The sequence below is a fragment of the Carcharodon carcharias genome, chromosome 18, assembly GCF_017639515.1.
Source record: "Carcharodon carcharias isolate sCarCar2 chromosome 18, sCarCar2.pri, whole genome shotgun sequence".
NCBI lineage: Eukaryota > Metazoa > Chordata > Chondrichthyes > Lamniformes > Lamnidae > Carcharodon > Carcharodon carcharias.
Genome location: NC_054484.1, coordinates 39,395,112 through 39,417,165, shown reverse-complemented (window position 1 = coordinate 39,417,165; position 22,054 = coordinate 39,395,112). Strand labels below are relative to the sequence as shown.

Here is a 22,054-nt window from a genome sequence, read left to right as displayed (position 1 = left end):
ATCACTGATCCTAAATGTTCCCCCACTTGATCTACTTGGCCCACCTCATTTCCAAGAACCAGGTCCAATAGTGTGTCTTTTCTTGTTGGATTGAACACATGCTGCTGTAGAAAATTTTCCAGAACACAAGTTAGGAACTTTTGCCCCTCTCCACCCTTTACACTACCACTGTCCCAGTCTACATCGGAGTAATTGAAATCCTCCATTATAACTACTCTATAATGCTTGCATCTCTCTGCAATTTCCCTGTTGATTTGTTCTTCTACATCCTTCTCACTCGTTGGCAGTCTAAAGACTACACCGAGCAATGTAATGGCACTCTTTTTTTGTTCGTTAGCATCATATTTCCGCATAGCAATCTGCACCTATAATTCCCCAATCTTATTTACTATTTTCCGTGCATTCACAAACGTACATAGTATCCCTGATTTAGACTGTAACTTTCTACGTTATCCTGACTTCACCTATTATTAACTTACTATTCTCTATACCAGTGCTATCTGTTCCTCCCAGTATTTTGTGCACTCTGGTATTCCTCTCTAATATTGCATCTCCTTGCATATTCCTCTCTATTACCTGCATACTAACCTTTTACAATTCATGCACTAGGACACCCAGATCCCTCTGCATCTCAGACCTTTGCACTTGAAACCATTCTGTATCATTTTTGGTTATTTGCTTCCTGAATAAAGAAAGTATTTATGTTCAGGAACAGATATTTAGAAATTAGTTTTGTTTTACATAAATAAATTTGTTGTTCCACAGTCCTGCCTAATATGGATGTTCATTTTGTGTCTTGCCCTGCAGTTGTCATCTATAGAAATGCAAAAGTCCCAGGTAGAAGCACGATTGCAACAAAAAGAAGCCCTTGTCCAAGCCCAACAGGATGAACTCAACAAACACTCTCAGATGATAGCAATGATTCACAGCTTGAGTAGTAGCAAACTACAATCAAATACAGTAAATCTCAGTCTGTAACCTTGTTTCTTGGGATTTTGTTGAGAGAAATGGGGATTGACTTTGTTTGTTTATAGTCCTTGCATCTGATGCATTATATATCTCCCCTATGGGATTAAAACTACAAATTACTTTTAAATAAGAATTTGTAACCATTAAATATCAATAATATTTTTAAAAATTTGCTTCAGAAGTGAGTGTTTGACATTGCCAAAGTTTGACATTGCTGAATTGAACTGTTTTGAGCACATTCACTGGCAAGAACTTAATGGTATTGCGGTCTTTAAATTTAGTGTAATAATTCAAAACTATTTCTGACTGCATTATCAGACTCAACATGTAGCATATTACACCCTTTGGCCGTAAACTGACTAATTGTATAGAGAGTTCAGGTCAAGACATGTACTGTTTGGGTTAGTACTGTATCTTTTGAGTAGTTATTACTTTGACATTGGATGATAGCTGTGTCCCAGTGAGAAAAATGCAAAACTTGAATTTTCAAAATTATATTAATAGATGCAATTCTGTCTTCATACTACTGTCCTGGATTCCGATGCCAAATGCATCACAGCTATAATTATTCTAGCAGCAATCCATTTTATCTTAATCATAAAAAATAACTTAATCATGTTATTGATCAGCTTATGCGTAATGTAAATGTATGAAAATTTTATATGCTTTTCAATGTTTTTATGAATGTCCCTCACCAAACTGGGAAAGCACTGCTCTAAAATTAAAAAAAAACAACTTGCAGATTTTGGGTTCAAAGTAACCAACATTATCTTACCACAAATATATAGCAATAATTTGCCTTGTACATTCCTGTCGCTTGTGTTTGCTTCCTGTTCACCTTTGTAATGAATTTTGATAGTGTTTTAATCTATGGTGTCATCTCTAGAGATGCTGTCTCATTTTCAATTCGTTGTGTACGGCCACACAAATGTATTACACTTTTACTTTTCTTCCTTTCCCCCTTGAGAAAATAAACCTTTTCAAATTAAAAATATGCTTAAAGTTGATTGCAAACTATGATTCATACCACACATATATGCTCAAACTTTGTTTTCTTCTCAGAAGGCTGGTGTTTAAGCTTTCAGGGAAATGTTCGCAAATCTCAAAGCTGCAAATGTATTGTTCAAGCCCTTCTCACCTTTCATACCCATCCATTCTCTGGCTATGTACTTCCTCACATCCCATCTGTTCATACATCATGCCCACTCTGTCACCCCAACGAAATTTCATGAAACTCTGAAACTCATTCCATTGGCTGAACGTTATGTCATTATAGTTACTCATAACTATGCATGATGGTTTCATCCTGTGCCAGTCCCAGCTCCCTGACATCTTCAGACTTACAAGCACACTTAAGGGGTGACTTCTATGAGACAAAGCATAACCATTGAAACCTCGGCTAATATTATTTGCAGAAACTCAGACAATGAAGCACATCAGTGCTACAATGAATGGTATATGACCACCAGGTCAGTGGTCAAACAAGTCATTAGCAAGTTAAAGATGTACTTCAAGTGCCTAGACAGGTCTAGAGCCACCCTTCAATAAGCGCCAGTAAGGATTGCTAGAATGGCCCTGGTTACTGCACTCTGCACAACATTGCAGAACTATCTTTTTTTATGGTTGGACATCAGTTGCACATTGAATGAGTGAAAGCCTTTGTGGTTGATGAATACTCCTGTGCGATCTGGGGGTGTTCTGATTTGCCATGTGCAGTTGGCCCTGTAGATGTGGGAAATTATCCAGAGCTGCAAACTCGAGCACCTGCTCATTCTAACTAACATCATCACAGACAATGTTATTTTAATTGCTGTCCCTCAGTTACCTGTCTTCTGCATTTTTGGCATGCAAATTTGGATATCCTGAATATGTCTTCAACAGAATGACCCAAGGAAAAAAGGCTGAAGGTGTTGGTGACTTTAACAGTCACTGGTAAATTTAAGGTAACCAAAACATCACCTATCCTGATGATATAAAACTAAACTTCAAAGTGTATTAAGTACATTCAATAAAATTACTGTAAACATGCTTTCCCACTAGCAGATAAGAAAGCGGCTGTGAGTATGGAATATTTATTACATTTCCATGAAATTAATTGACTCCCTCTTTTGCTACCATGTTATAATCTTGTTTTCAGCGGAAAGTTTCAGGAAGCCTATGGATCTGATGTTAAATTCAAAAACCTGTAAATATCACCAATTGTTAATATGTTTAATTGGCAAGTTGCCTCTTCTGAGGGAGTTGGCCGCATGCAACCTAACACACTCGAGTGAAAAATCAAGGTAGCGGGTTGGAACTGGGTTCCTAACTTGCTGTTTTACCCTGGTTTTTACACCTCCCCGCACCACCCCCCCCCACCCCACCACCACCACCACCACCACCACCCACCCATCCTCCCCAACACAAGCCTGCACCTGAACCAAGACACTCTCTTCTATGTTAAAATTCTCCTATAAATCTAGCACAGGTCTTGATATAATATAACAACATTAAAATTGTAATAGAAAATGATTAGAACCTTAATTTTCCTGGTGCAATGAAGGTGGATTGGGGTGAAGTAGTGATTGCAGTGGGGAAATAGTGGGTTCTACCAGACTGCTAGCATATATGTGGATCTTGCATTTTTTACTACTTTACATTTACTGACATTTGGTAAGAAATGGCAATGAGACCCAGGAATTCACAGAACATTTATTACAGTTACTTAACTTGTGCAGCCATGGAACCCTTTGGTTAGCCCCTACCTATGCTGGTTTCAGTCACACTGCCAAACTCACTGTAGGCAACCAAGTATAAGCCCATAATTGGAGGCTTTTGGCTACAGAACTGTACACACAGCCATTGAATGGCACCACCCCTCTTACAGACCCAATGCATTTTCACCTTAAATAGAGTTATCAATCAAATTTATTACTTTGAAAAGATTATTGGATTGTCAGTCATGTAGGGTATTTCAATTGAATGGCTTGACACCTTTCTGAAAAACGCATGAATCTGAATCCAAACAATTCGATCAATCTGTGACTTCAAGATTTAAAGTGACCAGATAACCAGAAGGAATGTTACTGAACAAAATGATTCCGATGGCTCTAAACTGAACAGACAGTATATCTAACCAATGATACAAATAAAACAAGCAATCATAATGTATAACAAGACAAACATTAAAATAAAAAGTATAAAATAATAAAGGATTGTCAAAATATGAACATTTCAGCATACAAATAATTGCAGAATGCAGATCTCAATTTACAGAATAAAAATGGAAGGTCTACAATACTCTTACATTTTGTATTAAAATCCATAGATCATATGTTGTCAGGTTGAATTCATTAAATTCTCAATCATTTACATACTATTTGAGTTTTATGATTGGGTTGTTTCGCACTCTATTTGTTCTATATCTCATTTGTGGAATGGTGTCTCCTCAATTTGATTGCACATTTACTTTTGTGTGGTTGTGGCAAGAGATAGAGGCAATGGAAGGTGAGATTCAAGAGTTTTCCAGCAAAGCCCAATGAGCATTTTTTCTGCCTTTCAACAAAGGAACACTTATGCAGTTGTTTGTGTCAAAGTAGCTTTGGTATGCATTCCCTAGGATCAGTTTTAGTGCTCATTTCTGAATGCTTTCAAACTTGTTCACATGCTTTTTGATAAATCCAGCATTCTAAACCAGCACTGCATATTCAATAATGTTTCTTACGTAACTATTAATTACAAGTGAATAGGTCGGTTTGAGATATGTCACAATGCTTGAGAAGACGTAGTATGTGAAGTCTTCTATTTGCCATCATAATCATTTCACATACTTGGCAATCCCACTTAAGATTGCTTTGAATGCAGATTTCTAATAGTTTAATGCACACTTGTCACACAGTCTCAGCATTGTCTAAGTTGATGAGAGGAGGATTGCATGTGAAACACAATCCCACAGCATTACACTGGGGTTCAGGTCATGTAGAATTTGATCAATGTTAAACTGGTTGAAGTCTCCCACTATGAAAATGGAGACATCCGGGTGAAATAAGGTTGTCTATTGTTGATTGAATGTGATCAATAAAGAGCGCTGCAATGGCATTGTATGGCTGGGGAATAGATTATTGCTGTGAAGAAACTAAAATAGGTTGAGGTAATCTTGCAGGTCTCACTTCAGTCCAGAAAAAGGAGCCTTGGAGTTTAACTAATTATCCAACAAAGCATATTACAGCACACTTCAGGATGGTGTTTTCATCTATTGTATACTTGGAGAAGAGGGTTCAGAAGCAAAATGTAGAAGGGATAATCAGGCACAAAGGGGTGGAGTGGTAGAATATCCCAAGCATAAGTGAACAGACTTACTCCAGGGCTCTCATGTGCCAGCCTTGTAATACATCACTGAAGCAGCTCTATCTAGCAAATGAGAAAAATAAGCACTTTGTTGTGACTTAAGCAGCTGACCAGTTATCTGGCCCACTAAATTTGACACAGTATCCCAGAAATACGGATGTTGTCCTGATTTATGTAGCTTTAGATCAGCTCCCAGATTCGTTGGTAGCATTAAAGTGAAACAGTTACTTGTTGTATACCTCAATAAGATCACTTCTCAATCAACTTTATTCCAGGCAATGTTTCTCCAGTCTTTCCTGTTGTTTTCTGACCTCAAGGAGATGGGTATCAACTTGGAATCAACCTCGTGACTCTTAGCGTCTAGAGAGGAAAGGTGTGATACAAGTATCAGACTTGGTATTAGTTAAATACAATCTGTAAGAAGCTAAAAATTATTAAATATATTTATTTCTATTTTTTAGTATTCTTTCTTCTCCTTTACTGTTACGTCCATGTGCATAGCTTGTTTATAAAAAGGCCATGTCTTGTATGTAAGCTTTCAAGACTCAATAAAAATTGTATATAACAGGCATGTTTATTTAGCAGGCTAATTGCACTAGTGACCTGGCATTATAGCTTTAATTGCATCTATGCTACTATGGTTTTGTTTGTAAAAAGTCTACCTTTATTAACACTGATGCAAATTATTTGCAAGTGCCAGAGCAATCACTAAGATCAGTACAAGCGCAGCAGCAGCAGCAATTCCCCCAAAATGCTGATGTTTTTGTCTTTCCTCTTGCATTCTTGAGTCTGAAATTTGAACAAAGTACACTTTAGCAAACTTCATAGAATTCACACACAAAATACATCTGTAAATTTAAAACTAAAGAAACACAATAAATAGGGGATTTCAATAAAAAGTAACTGCAGATGTAAATCTAATAAAAATGCTAGAAGCAACTGGGGTTTCTGAGAACAGCTATAATAATACTCAAAAGAAACAAATTGGATGAGGTATGCACTCATAATGATGTAGAAATAACTAAGGATGGTGGCATAGGATGCCGTAACATATCACACCAATGCAGAACAGTAATCAGTAAAGTTGGTAAATGCTAGGCTATAGGGCCAAAACAGTCAAATGGTAATCACAAGAAGTAATCCTCTGGTATAGTGCACTGGTTGTACATAAGAAACCTGTTTTTTGAGTACTGTGTTCCGTTCTGTCTTGCAAGAGACATTCAAATACTGGAGGTGGTGCTGCAAAAAGTCACGAGGCTGATTCCAAGACTCCTGATACCCATCCCCTTGGGTCAGAAACAACAGGAAAGACTGGCGAAACATTGCCTGGAATGAAGTTGACTGAGAGGTGATCTTATGGAGGTATATAACACTATAAATGGTACAACAGGAAAATCTGGAAATTACATCAAACTAAATTGTGAGAGGAAAACTAGGGTGACAATTGATCTAACGAGTAAAAGGCAAATTTAGGACTGAACATCAGAATGTTCTTCATACATAGGGCAATCAACACATGGAATAGAAGAGGGAATGCAAAATATTGATATAGTCAAGGACCTCCAGATAAACAAGATGGTGTTTCCAAGCCGAGTTTGCTTCACATTGGGTGGATCATAGTAAAAGGGAGGATGAAAATATAAGGCAGGAATTTCACTCAACAAAATATATTTCCACTGGGATGGCTGGTCTCGTGTGTGTATCTCATGGTCTGTTGAACACAGTTTTCCTTTCTAACTCAGCAGCGTAGTACAGGTTGAGTATCCTTTATCCGTAATTTTGAAAATTGACCACATCCAAAAAGAACACTTTTTTTGAATCTCATCAACTTTTAGCATGGGAAGTCTAGTTGTTCATCTGCACAGTTTACCTTGCAATTTTTGTAGTGCACATGTCAAAAAGAAACTTATTACACGTAACCTAGATTTATTATACAGTGATACATCTTACTTTTCTAGTTATTTTATTTGCTTCAGGCTATAGCTAGCCTAGGCTTAGGCTATTGTAATGCAAGTTTATGTGCGATATCCAAAAACCAAAATTATCTGAAATCCAAACTTCAGTCAGCTCAGGGGGTTTCAGATAAAGGATACTTGACCTGTATTTAAAATTGTATTGTGTAATTGTATATGTGCCCATCAGAGGGCGCTAGACAAAATGTAATGCTTTCCTTGTTTTCGTAAACTCTTGGTAAATGTAATATGTGAGCCAGAAAATTAAGAATAAAAGGAGACAGAAAGTGCGTTTAAAATAAGTGGCTAGTTTCTTTTTTCGGCCTGTGCAAACACGATGGGCTGAATGGCCTCTTTCTATGGTTCTAGAAGTGTAAGAATTTCACTATGAAATTGCACTATGTAATACTTACATATGAACATGCCAATATTATTAAATTCTTACATTTCTAGAACCATAGAAAGAGGCCATTCAGCCCATTGTGTTTGCGCAGGTCAAAAAAGAAACTAGCCACTTATTTTAATCACACTTTCTAGCACCTAGTCTACAACCTTGCAGGTTACAGTACTTCAGATACAGATCCAGGTACCTTTTAAATGAGTTGAGCACTTCAGACTCAACCACCAACTTAGGCAGTGAATTCCAGATGCCCACCATTCTCTGCGTGAAAAAGTTTTACCTCGTGTCCCCTCTAATCCTTCTACCAATCACCTTGAATCTATGCCCCTAATAATTGACCCCTCAGCCAGGGTAAATAAATCTTTCCGGTCTACCCTATCTAAGCCCCTCATAATTTTGGAGACCCTGTCGCCGCCTCTGTTCTAAGGAAAACATTGAGTTCAACAATTTCAGATCACTAACTCTCTCCTCCATCCCTACCTTCTTTCCGATCCCCCTTTTTCCAATAATTTAAAACAATTTTTTTACAAATATATTTTTCTTTTCCCTCCTATTTTAAAATTTATTTTGATCTATTGTTTCATCTCCACCTCTTAGCCCATTTTGATCCCTTTCCCCCACCCCACCCCCACTAGGGCCATCTGCCACTTGCTCGTCCTGCTTTCTACCCTTAATGTCCCCATTAGCACATCCTTTTGATAATATCACCACCATCAACACCCTTTTGTCTATGACAACTTTGGCTGTCTCTTCTTGGCCTCCACCTATCAGTAGCCCCCTATCGAGCTCTACCTGTCCCACTCTCCCCCCTCTACCAGCTTATATTTCATCTAATTTCTATATGTCTTAGTTCTGATGAAAGGTATTATGGACTCGAAACGTCAGCTGTATCCCTCTCTGCAGGTGCTGTTAGACCTGCTGTGTTTTTCCAGGTATTTTTGTTTTTGTTCTGTTCAGGTGTAGACTGTCCAGGTTGTACTGATCCCACCTTCCCCAGAAACAGCCCCAATGCCTCAGAAATCTGATGCCCTTCCTCCTACACTAGCTTTCCAGCCACATGTTTATTCACTCAATTCTCCTGTTTCTAAAAGTAAGAAACTGCAGATGCTGGAAATCCAAAACAAAAGCAGAGACAGAAATACCTGGAAAAACTCAGCAGGTCTGGCAGCATCAGCGGAGAAGAGCACAGTTAACGTTTCAAGTCCTCATGACCCTTCAACAGAACTAGTTGTTGAAGGGTCATGAGGACTCGAAACGTCAACTGTGCTCTTCTCCGTCAATGCTGCCAGACCTGCTGAGTTTTTCCAGGTATTTCTGTCTCCTGTTTCTATACTCACTTGCACGTGGGACTGGGAGTAATCCTAAGATTACTGTTTTAGAGGTCCTGCTTTTCAATTTCCTTCCTAGCTCCCTAAAATCTGCTTTCAGGACTTTCCTCGTTGTCCTTTCTTTTGAGGAGCTGGGTTCAAATGCAGTACACTCTGATAGAATGAAAGTCTTTCCTCAAGCTGCCTGTTGCAATGCTCATACCCAAAATGAATTTAGATAGCCTACCCAGCTCCTAGCCGGGCTCTACAGCTCAAAATTGCTCACTCTCTGGCCCAGAGTGGTCAAGGATGGCAGCTTAAGAAAGTACAATTATTTTACATGGAAGACCTGTTTTACAAAACATAGGTGCTTTAGTTCAATCAAAGGGTAAAGTATAGTTTATCAAGTTTTATTCTGTAAGCACATAATTATTGACAGCTTACCTATTCTTAAAATGTAGGTGAATACTTGCATTGTATCTCTGGTTCTGATTTCACAAATATATTCTCCTGCATCTTCCAAAGTTACATGCTGCAGTTCAAGGAATGAACATGGCGTGTTGTTTAACTTTTCTGATTGGCTCATCTTACAACTTGAGCATACATCACCATACTGGTGGACTGATCCACATTTCATCACAAATGGGGAGACTTCGGTTTTTCTAAACCTCCATGAAATTGTCAAATTCTGATCATTACTGGAGAAATTGCCGCAAGTAATTGTGATGGTTTCACTCTCAGTTTTATTTAATCTGTCTTAAAAAAAGAGCAAAAATATTTAATGTGTAATATAACACGTTACATTATTTTCCTTTTCCCATACTGTGTGCTCAAGTGTCAATATTCCAAAGATTGAGAGCTCATTGTAAAATGGTTGTGTTTATTTGTGCTGTAACGCTAGAGACACAGTTCCTGCACATGTGTAGATGCCGTTACAGTGATACAGGAGTTACAGTCTTGCTTGCATGCTACACCCTAAAAGTATGCCTCAAAATGAAGACCAGGATAGCAAACCATGACAGTAAGGGGTGAAAATGGTAATGAGAAAGTAGTGTCAGTGCCAGCAGCAATAACTAGTCCCATAGGTGCTAAATCCAGATGCCTTCTAATGAAGTGTTGGCCAAGTGCACGGCACAACTGTTCCTGATGCCTTTCCATTCAGCAGCAGGAGTTACAGTGTTGTAATATATACAGGAAACAAATGAAAGAGGGATAACTTCTCAATGTGGGGAAAGGCATTTTTTAATATACATATATACATATACGGCTAATCTTTCTGTTCGAGCACTGACTAAATATGTCCAACTCTAATAAATCTGATCCATTTGGGTTCAGGCCATTTACATGTTGTGCACTGGTATCTTTACTACTTGGGTTTGGTACGTGCCCAAAAAGGGTTGGGAAATGAATCTACTGCTATGGGCCTTAAAGGCCTCCGGAAACTTAAAGGCCACTGATCTTTTGGTAATTTATCAAGATTTCTGATAGCACTGCAGGAAACATGAGGGTCCCCTGCATTGATGATGATAGTAACATATCTTGCTGCAGGAAGTGAATCTTAGGGCGAATGTACTATTTATTTCCCTATCTGCGTGGTGTGGAGAGCATTGCAGGAGGTGGCGAACAGCATTAATACCGATAACAATGTCCAAATGGTAGTTACAATGCCAGGAGACAATAATGGACCTCACCAGGAGCAGCAAGGTAGAAACCGGCAACAGCAGATCATTTTAATGCACCATACCAACTATAAGCTTTCCTTTTTTGCTCATGTATTCCTTTGCTTACTCTCCACCTTTTCATGGGTGCCTATGACACTGCACAATGCACTACCAGCACCTCCCTCAGCCAGTACCATCTCTTTCAGTAAAAGGCTGCAGAGGATGAACAATTGCCAACTCCTTCCAAGATTAGGACCTACAAATTGCACAGTTTTTACTTCTCAATACCTGCAGCACTCACCCTGGCATATCATTGTAAAGAGACACCATGCTACCAATGGCAACTAGACAGTGTATGATTCTGCTTTTAAAGGTGAAGGCAGTAACTAACAAGAGGGAGAGGGTGCGTAATACAAGTGTTTCAGCCACCTTATATTCTTTGACACCCAAATTCACAATGGAACTTAGATGGGCCAGCTGTAGGATTTGTTTAACACTTAAAAAGCTAAACTACAAATGCTTTAGACATAACAAACAAAGCCGAAAACACTGAAATTACACAGCTGATCAAGCAACATGTGTAAAGAGAAAAGTTATTTTCTGTCATTTTAAGTGCTTTGTTGCTCCAAAGGGGCAATTTTCACCTAAGTTGCCAGTTGGGAAACTGACTGATTCGAGAGTAAAGCTTGTTTTACATCCCATCAGATTTTACTCTCCATTGACATCAACGGAGAGTAATATCAGCTGGGATCTATATCCATTTGATTCTGATGGTTTCCCACCAGGCAAGTCATGATAAAATTGTTACCCGTGCATGTGGCTTTGCCCTTGCCTGACTTGCAACTAGAATTGCACAAGAAGCACAAAAGGGTTGGAAATCACGCACTATGGGCCTCAGTTTCTTTTTTCACAGTGTTACCATTGAAATTAAGTTTATATGTGGCACAATATGAAGGAAAATTGGTCCTAGTTGGCTGAGATTTTCCACTTTGTATTGTTCATTAAAGTGAAAGGATTGAAAGTCATATGGACCAGCAGAAGTAGAAAATCCAAACCAGATGGGTCGGGTCTCCAGATTGTTTGGATACCAGCTTTTTTCCACAGGAATACTCCCATTGTGGTCCTTCACAATGCTGGCTGAAGCATCATATAAACTGGTTGAGTCATTGACTCAAATTGGTGGCTTGGACTCTATTCTGACTCAATTTATTTTTTGACTTGTGATTTGACTTAGGAAAAAAATTACTTGGTTACAACCCTACAATCTGACTAGGTCTTTGTGAGTAACAAAGTGCAAAAAACAACAAAGCATGGTGCTTCAAAGTTGACCCCATGGGTATAGAAAAAATGTACACCAACACCTTCACTTAATTTGACAAAAAGGGAAATATGAGCCACAGAAAATGTTGCAATTACAAAAACTGTTTAATCATCAAATTATATCCAATTCAAATATCACAACAATCCTAAAATATTTTACATACTTGAAAAGTAATGTTCGGGAGGTTTCTTTAAAGGTTATTTACCAATTGTTACCTTGCATTTTCCAGGTTGCAATCCATGACTGCTGCAATCGTTCATTCTTAATATTACATTTGTAGGTTATGTTTGATGTTTGATCAATCTTCAAAATACTTGTAACACTGTGAAGTCCTTCTGCATCTACAGATTCTTTTAAACTTGTACCATCAGTTAGGTTATTCCCATCCTCATCTTGCCATATTATTGATGGCTTTGGATAAGTACCATTTACAGAGCAGGTAACACTGGCTGCAGGAAACAGCATATTTGGGGGATGTAGTTCTACATTCTTCCAGTAAGCTGGAAAAAAATAATAAGCCATTGGTTCCTTATTTAGACAGCTTAGCTTCTCAAAAATATTACCATTCAGCTTTACATGTAATAATGGCAATAAAAATCAGGAGAAATATAAAACAGTTTGCTAATTCACTATGACTCACTTCAAACTATCACACAAAGCCAAAATCCCTCTGCTTCTGAAAAAGTATTCATGTACAACTTAATAATATATGCATTATATGTGATATATAATATTACATTAGCATTTAAAAATAAGGTACTTCTCAAGTCATTTGATAAAGTGCCACACAACGGACTTGTGAGCAAAGATAGAACTCATGGAATAAAAGGGACAGTAGCAGCTTGGCTACGAAATTAGCAGAGTGAGAGGAAACAAAAAGTAGTGGTGAATGATTGTTTTTCGGACTGAAGGAAGGTTTAAAGTGGAGTTTCCAGGGATCGGTGTTAGGACTCCTGCTTTTCATGATATGTAATAATGACCTAGGTCTTGGTTTACAGGGCATAATTTCAAAATTTGCAGGTGACACAAAAGTTAGAAGTATTGTGAGCCATTGGGAGGATAGTTAGAGCTTCAATAGGACATAGCCAGGATGGCATAATGAGGGGACAAGTGGCAGATGAAATTTAATGCAGAGAAGTGCAAATTGATTCATTTTGGTAGGAATAATACAGAGAGACAATACAAATAAAGGGTACAATTCTAAAGCAGCAAAGGAGCCCAGGTATTTATGTGCATAAATCATTGACAGCAGCATGACAGGTTGAGAGTGCGTTTGACATTAACCTGGGGTTTATCAATAGGAACAGAGAGTATAAAAGCAAGTAAGTTAAGTTAAACATGTATAAACACTGGTCTCAGCTGGGCATCACACTTTAGGAAGAATGCGAAGGCATTAGAGAGGGTGCAGAAAAGATTCACAAGAATAGTTCCAGCGAAAAGGAATTTCAGTTATGTCAAACGAATGGAGAAGTTGGGACTGCTCTCCTTGGAGAAGAGAAGGTTGAAAGGACACTTGATAGAGGTATTCAAGATTATATGGGATCTGGACAGAGTGGATAGGGAGAAACTGTATCCATTGGTGGAAGCATTGAGAACCAGTAGACATAGGTTTAAGATAATTAACTAAAAATCAATGGCGACATAAGGAAAATCTTTTTCATGCAGCAACTGATTAGGATCTGGAATTCATTGCCTGAGGCTATGGTGGAGACAGGGTCAATTTGAAGCTTTCAAAGAAAATTTGGATCAATATCTGAGAGAGAAATATGGGGAGAAGGCAGGGAAGTGGCACTGGGTGAATTGCTCCTTCAGAGGGTCAGCAGGGACATGATAAGCCGAAAGGTTTCCTTTGGTGCTTTAACCAATCTATGATTCTATGATATGTATGGATAACAGAAACTGGAGATTAGGAAGGAGGCCCAAAATTTGGACGAAGTGATGGATTTCAGGGGGGTTTTTAAAGGATGATAGAGAGGTGTGAGCTGAAAAAAAAAAAATTTTTTTCCCTTAGTTCTGTTGAAGAGCCATACGGACTCGAAACGTTAACTGTGTTCCTCTCCACAGATGCTGTCAGACCTGCTGAGTTTTTCCAGGTATTTTTATTTTTGTTTTTGCTTTGGATTTCCAGCATCGGCAGTTTTTTGCTTTTATCCTTATGTGAGCTGAATGAGTTTAGGCAGATAGAGTAAAAGTTACCCAACTTTTATTTCAACATTTGACGGTATATAATGAGAGAACATGAGCTATAGCTAAATATAAGAAAAGTAAATATGTTGTGAATTCAATAAACACTGCAATGTACTAATGATTCAAAGTTTAGTTCGCTTTACAAATGTACAAATTGGCAAGTAATATGACAAGAACAGTGTCCTCAGGTGAGTTACCTAAAATAGTGGTTATTCATTTGGGAGGCATATTAAGGATTTGTTAGACAATCAAATTAACTAAATAGGAGGTAATGGTGTGGTTTCTTTGATTTTAAGTTGGGAATTAATATGAGATTTTGAAAGGAATATATGAAGTGCTCCTCCTCAAAAATTACCTTCAACCTTCCTACACTATAGAAAGTTTCTTGGACTCGAACTCAAGTTCTGTCGAAGGGTCATGAGGACTCGAAACGTCAACTCTTTTCTTCTCCGCCGATGCTGCCAGACCTGCTGAGTATTTCCAGGTAATTCTGTTTTTGTTTTTGCTTTCTACACCATAGCCTGCCGCTCCTCATATTTATCCTTCTTCCTATCGTGGATAGCAAGTAATTAAATATATTTTTATGGCACGGCATCACAGTTTTATATCCTCAGTCAGCTCTTTGAAGTTGGAATAATCAATTATTTTGGAAAATATTGAAGTTTTGAATACTTTATAATGAAAGGTACCCAGCATCATGTGAGATCCTCTACAATCTCTCTCTTTATTACTTCTTCAACTTTCTCCAGACCTGCATCCCTGTTGGCATCCACCACTCTTCCAATTCTGTTCCAATATGCGTTCTAATATTGCTTAGCTTAGTCTTCAGCCATCTTGCTTCCCCACTTTTCAATTCTGCCCCAAGCCCTTCTACTTAGCTTCATCTCTGCAAGCCTTCAAAAGGCTCCTTAAAATCTACTAACAAGAATTTTGTCTGAAATTCTCCTGACCAGCTGACCAAAGATTGATGGAATGCCTGCATACACCTTGTAAACAGTGTTTCTGCTGATCTACCACTTAAATTATGGCACCCATCCTGCAGAACCACTGAGTAAATTCTCAATATATCTCTATGACCACCACACTTACTCCTTTCCACCTGCTTGGTTCTGATTATTAATATATTTATGGAAAATATATTTACCATGCTCTAAATATAAATAATACCAGTTATTTTTCAGTGAATTTGATCTAATCAAGAAGCTTGTGGAATTATTTTGTCATTCTGTATCCTCCCTATTTCAGATCAGTCTGGTTTAGTTAGGATCCCTTGTTACATAGAAACATTCTGGATAGTGGTGTACTTTTAGAATGATTTTAAGGCTTATAACCTCAATGGGATTGTGGAAATACTCCTATGATTAGTGGAAATGCTAATATTTGTGTAACTGTTTTTTAAATGTGAAATGTGATGGACCTATTGTCCAAGATTAGTATAACTTTAGATTAATTTGCCTTTTAGGATTCAATAGTTTGTCCAGATTTTTATCTGTAACAATTCTGGTTAACTCCAGAAGCAGTTAAAATAAATAACCAAGACCTAGTTCAAACAAATTACCTTAAGATCTGTTTTTATTCAAACTAAATTGGGATCATAGGGACGTAATTTGGGACAAGATTTAGTTATATAAACTCCTTGGCACTATTTCTTCTTTTCTTCTGTTAACAATACCACTGATAGTGAGTGCAGCTACGTAATCAATTTTGTCAAAACTTGCCGGCTATATTGCGATGACAAAAAAATATCATTTGTACCTTAGCAATAATAGAAGCCAGGGATGCCTGTGTGCCTCTGGCATCCAACATTGAATGAAACCTGGGGGTGATTTAAAATGTTGCAGCAATGCAATCAACTGCTGAGTGATCGAGAGCATTACAGAAATGATCAGCAGAGTCAGATAGCCAGTAAGTTTTGTTTCCACTCTTTCACAGCACCGCAGAGACTGCTTACATTGCAACATGGTGCTGCAGCAAAATTGCTCACCCTGCCCCCACCCTGGTTGGACAACTAGATACAAAATGTGAATGCTTTGATTCCAGGATATGGATTAGACAGTTAAGTTCTGTCCCTGCCCAAGATTCACCTCTGAAAGGTATTGAAGGGCCATTTGCTTTGCAAAGCTTTTCCCATAAACAAATGTCAAACTAATCAAAACTTTCCTTCAATAGTCTGCAAAGAACAGTGGAAAGGGAGGATTTGCAATTTAGAAGATCAATTGAGATATTGGGCCCAATTTTAACTCCGTGTATGTAATCGGTTTTGAGTGAGTTAAAACCTCACCAAACCTGTTGAGATGCGATAAAGTCAATTGATTCATCAAGACCTTGGCATCAATTCCAATTCACTTGCTGCCTGGGCTTAACATCAAGTGCCCACACCTTTGTCAGGAAACAGATGTGAGAAATGACAGCCACAACTCTGCCTCTTTTACACTTGCTTTTGTCATCAAGATTTCCTCTCACTCTTTTCCAGGATCCTTAACAGTGTTTTAAGGTTTTGTATTTTGATGACAGCTCCATACATCAGCACAGCCTTGACCTTGTCCTGAATTTCCACATTCACGTCAATTAATGATATGCATTGAAATGGGATATTTTCAACCTAGTCAGTGCTGAACTAAATCATGACACCCTTTGAAATATTATATCTGCAACATTTGCCCTCCTAGGGCTGGGCCGTGGTGTAGTGGTATTGCCACTAGACTAGTCTTTGAGTATCACAGGGTATAGCTCTGGAGACCTGGGTTCAAATCTCACCATGACACATGATGAAGTAGATGTAAGAGAATCTTTGTGATGTAGATCAAAGGCAAATTAATGAAGTTCAGGTGTAGATCAGCTATGAACTAATTGAAAGACATTGACTGGCCTTCTCCTGTTCCTATCTTTTTATGTAAGTTTATTTTACACTTAGTTTTACTTTGAGATGATATTATAAATTTAGTTCCTTGGCCAGACTGGCAACGGGGCCGTAAAATGCAGTGAGACATTCTAAACTCCATTGACTTCGGCAGGACCATAAAGTCCCACAGGCATAAAATTCCGCCACTTGACTCTTTGATAAGTGATTAGAGTTAAATGATTTCACATCCTATTCATTTCCAAATCACAACCTAATTCACAGAATATTCATTTTCAATGGAAAGTAACATATATCTGACCAGCTACTTTAAGCAAGATGTTCAGTTCACGTTTCTCCTCTGATGTACTGATGTAACATTGGTACTCTCCTTCATCAGCCTTGTTAACTCCTGTAAGCTGAAGGGATGCATTTCCTTTCATTATCTCATCGAAAAAAAGCTTTGTTCTCCCTTTGTAGTTTTGATCTTGTTTGAATAACTGATCGGTTTCTCGATAAAAGCTGTGAACCACAATGGTCTTCTGGGCCAGATGGCGCATCCAGTGAAGAACTATATCAGACAACTGGGTTGGTCGAAATGTACAAGGCAAAACCATGTCCTTGGAAATGATACCTATGCTGCTCCCATCTAAAAGGAAATAGAACAAAATTAGTCTTTGCTGGTAAACAAAAGTGTTTGAAATTTACAATCCAATTTCCAAACTTCAAAAACCAGCCAATATTACTTCACCATAAACTGAAGGATCACCAGCAATGATTAAGCACAGAATAGACCATTATTTTGGGGCTGGGGTGGTTGGGGGCTTGGTGGGGCGGTGGGGGGGGGGTGGGTGTTTGCGCGGGGGGTTGTCTGATGGACTAGACTGCTATGCAACATTATTGTGATAATAGAAACATTGGGCAGAATCATCCCAAATTTGCACTAAGTGCAGTAGCAGGCAGGGAATACAATGTTTTACCCGTCTGCTGCATTGGCAGCTTTTTGCGCCGTTTCGTCCCAAACCTGCCACATTAATTATGCATACCTGGGATACATGCTGTTTCGATGGCGGGCGGGCTCTGATTTGCCTGCCATGCTGTCACCTCGCCGTTTCATCATGCCAGGCACCACATTTAAAGCGCTCAGTGCTTCCGGTCCAGGACTGCTGCAAAGAAGACATGGTCCCAAAAGGCAAGAAGACTGCAGCCCTTGAGGGCCTTTTGGATGCTGTGGAGTTCTGCCATGATGTCCTCTACCCCTGCTCTGGCTGCAGGATGGGCAGCTACATTACCACTCCAGCTTGGTGGGCGATGGCAGTGGTGATCAGTGCCAATGCTGCACAGATGAAGTTGGCCATCCAGTGCAGATAGATGATGAATGATTTCATCCATGCAGCCAGAGTATGGCAACCATCTCATCACTCTAACCTCACACTCAAGCCCATCAAACATTCACTGGCATCTCACTCACTGCCAGCTAAAGGGACATCACCACCCATTCTCACACACATACTCTCACATGTCCATCTGGTCTCATCTCCTCTGGAGACTGCCTCCTCAGCCCTCACCATCTTGAGGCCACTTGCACAGATCAACATGTGCCCCCACACACCCTGGGATACTTTCCTTCAGTCCAGCTCTTGTCCTGCAGCTCTTCCCTTGCCTGAGGCCACTTCTCCCACTTCCCCAAGCAAGCCCTAGCCTTGCAGCCATTGAAAAGCCACCCACATCTGGTAGGTAAAGACCTGCCCATGAGCTCCCCTATAAGTGATGTGGTGCTGTCTGTGACGCTGAGTAATGACTGAAGCAAAATAGGCAAACAAACCTTGAAGTCCTGAGTGAAGTGCAGCCTGCCAAGTGCACACCTGATAAACGGTGTTGTGAAACACGTCAGCATGTGAGCGGATGATCCGGCAGGAGGGGACAATTCCGACAGGTTGGCCTAATAATGATATGCAGATGTATTACAATGAGGTTCCCAACATCCAATGGCGGGAAACATGGCCTGTCATTGACAGGCTGAGCAGACGATTGCAAACTGGTTTCATGCTGTCGTGAATCCAGTCACACCATATTGTCTGCTCACGCCATCGAACACGCACGATGCCAGCAGGCATGGAAAATCTCAGCCATTAACGCTGTTTCCCTCTCCACAGATGCTGCCAGACCTGCTGAGTTTTTCCAGCATTTTCTGTTTTTATCTATAATTCTTGAACCTGTCAATTTCCTTGCAAATTTGTTCTTCCATAACTTTATAGAATGCACCAGCAATGTAATGCTGCTTCCACTGTTTCTTAGCTCTGATCAGATGCTTTCTGCCCTTGATCCCTCCAGGATCTTTCCCTCCATCACTGTAATGTTCTCCTTAATTAATAGTGCTACCCTTCCCCTGTATTTCCTCCCCTGTCATTCCTCAACACCAGCATCCAGAGATATTTAATCCTTGCTGAGCCAAGCCCCATTATTGCCACATCATGTTTCCACATGGCCATCTTGCCTGCAGCTCAGAAGCTTTATTTACCACACTCCATACAATCACATAGATGCACTGTAGCCCTAATTTAGACCTTATTATAAAATTCTCTCTTACTCTGACCCCTCGTAATACCTTATTCATTAAGAACCATGTCAATGGCCTCCAACTCTGTTCACATGTTACCCTTATGGTCCCTAATAGGCCCAACTATTTCTTTGGTCATCCTCCTGCTCTTTATGTATTTATAAAAATCTTCTGGTTTTCCTTGATTTTATTCACCAATATTTTTTCATACCGTCTCTTTGCATTCCTAATATCCTTTGTAATTTCACCTCTTAACACTTTATAGTCCTCTAGGTTTTCTGCTGTTATGAGCCCTCTGTATCTGTCATAAGCTCCCTTTTTTTTCTTTATCCTCTCCTTAAAGCCCCTTGACATCAAGGGGGCTCTGGATTTGATAGCCCTACCCTGTTCCTTTAAGGGGTCATACTTGAATGTTTCCCATTAATCTGACATTGATTTATCTTCAAGTAACTGTTTCCAGATGGCTTTAGCTAAATCATATCACAGCTTCGTAAAATTACTGTACCTCAGTTTGGGACTTTTATTCCATAATTATCATAAATCTAACTGAATTATGATCACTTCCACCAAAGTGCTCTCTAACTGATACCTCCTTCCACCTGCCCAACTTCATTCCCAAAAATCGAGCCCAGAACAACCCCTCTCTTGTTGGGCTTGCTACATACAGGCTAAATAAGTTCTCCTGAATGCATTTTAGGATTTTTTTGTTCCCGCCATGCCTTTTTTCTTGAATTCTATCCCAGTTAATATTAGGGTAGTTGAAATCCCTTACTATTACTATCCTATTATTTTTGCACTCTTTGAGATTACGTACATGTTTGCTCTTCTATCTCCCTCTGATAGTTTGGGGGCATATTGTACACATCCAGTGGTGTGGTTGCCCCTTTTCATTCTTCAGTTCAACCCCTAAGGCCTCATGATCCTGTTAAGAACAAGTGAGAAGGCGTGAGCTGGCTCCCCTTCTATTCTGCCCCCTCGGTTGGTCACAACAAAGTGTTTTTTTTTATTTCTTTTCCCCGTAAATAGCTTTTCCAATGCCAATTTATTTATTTGTGAATAAGGAGCCAATCAAACCAGGTTTCTTGTGAACCTAAGAAAGAGTAAGTTTATTAGTTACTAAACCCGAGAAAAAACTAATAAAGATGTGATAGTACATACACATAGATATCAGAAGAAAGAAAGTTAGAATCCAATAAAAGCTAAAAGAATATATAATTAAGCAATTGGCTTGTCTTTGAGGTGTAAATTGTTGAATGTTGCAGCTGTTTGAAATTAGTGGTTTCCTGTGGAATTCTGGGGTTGACTTTGTTCAGGTCTGCACTTAGTTGAAGACACTTTCAGCTTTGGAGAGAGAGGGAGAGATTTCCTGCTCTTTTCCAGCAGTGTTTTCAGATGACTGTCATGTTTCTTTCTCCCTTCGTTTTTCATTCTGCTTGGCAGAACTAGTTTTTAAACTCTTGTCTGTGTATTCCCAGAAGGGGATTCAATTAGCAGGTATTGCATTCTTTGTTGCAGACCAGATAATCTCATTTTGTGTTCTTTGCATCACCAAAACATTTGACACATTTCAAGAAATAACTCAACAGGAAATTGGAGTTATTTCATCTTGAATGTTTGATGAATACCTGGGTGGTTAGCAGATCCTATTGTCTTGATAGGACTACACTGAATGTCAGCACTGTGCATCTTTAATGCCTTCTTTTCAATAGGGTCCCTGTCTGAAGCTGACTTTGACACCAACTGCATCCCCACACCCCCCTTGCCAAAGGTGAGATTCCATGTAACAGGTCTACAGTGCAATTCATATTGAAAATTTACAGAAAAGTGGTCAACTTTACAGCATCATGGAAGCCATTTTTTGTTCAGTATCTTTTCTTGTATCTTTAAAAAAAGGTCTTCTTTAAACAGTTCACTTTGTCGAAGTTGTAGGTAGCTCTCACTCAGTCACAGTTTCCTGTTGTTGTGACAATCCTTCTACCATATCAACCTTCCTCAGCTGTGGCCAAGCAAGCAGGGAGGGCCTCACTGGGCTTCAAATCCTTCCTGGAATGCAGACTTCAGCTGGCCTAGTCCTGATGCCCTGGGAGGCCCAGGGGCTGACTAGAAAATTCTAGTTGGCCTTTGTCAATAGGCCTTATGTGGTCTTTAAATAGCTATTAATTGGCAACTTGCCACTCTGGGAATATGGCCCAAGGCAGAACGGTGCTGGCAAAGTGCCATACTGGCCAGAGGTGTGGATTTCTGCACCTCCCCACTTCTGCACTTGCCCCCATCAAGGAGTAAAAGTCCAGCCCCGAATCATGGTCCTGTGACATACACAGCACCTCATTTTCAAATTCAGCTGTGCAGATCCAGCCCTGTGCACGCTTTGCCAGCTTTTAATGGCGAAACAGCTGAACAGACCCCAGAAAATTAAATTGAAGATTATTCTTGTGGTGCCCAGGAAAGAAGTCCCCCTTTGGGGCCCACAAAAATAAATTGAGCTGCTGCCACCACCAACTGCACCCCACCCCACAACCCCTCACTACCCCC

General features: G+C 39.4%; 1 protein-coding gene across 4 annotated transcripts in view; it reads left to right on the top strand.

Annotated features, from left to right (window-relative positions):
• cip2a (cellular inhibitor of PP2A) overlaps positions 1-1,961 on the top strand; it is a 70,262-nt gene extending 68,301 nt beyond the window's left edge. For all 4 annotated transcript variants that reach the window (XM_041211983.1, XM_041211984.1, XM_041211981.1 and 1 more), the window contains exon 22: positions 808-1,961. In XM_041211983.1, coding sequence (XP_041067917.1) covers positions 808-978 — 171 coding nt within the window. In that variant the 3' untranslated portion in view covers positions 979-1,961. The remainder of the gene's footprint in view (positions 1-807) is intronic.
• The last annotated feature ends 20,093 nt before the right edge of the window (positions 1,962-22,054 follow it).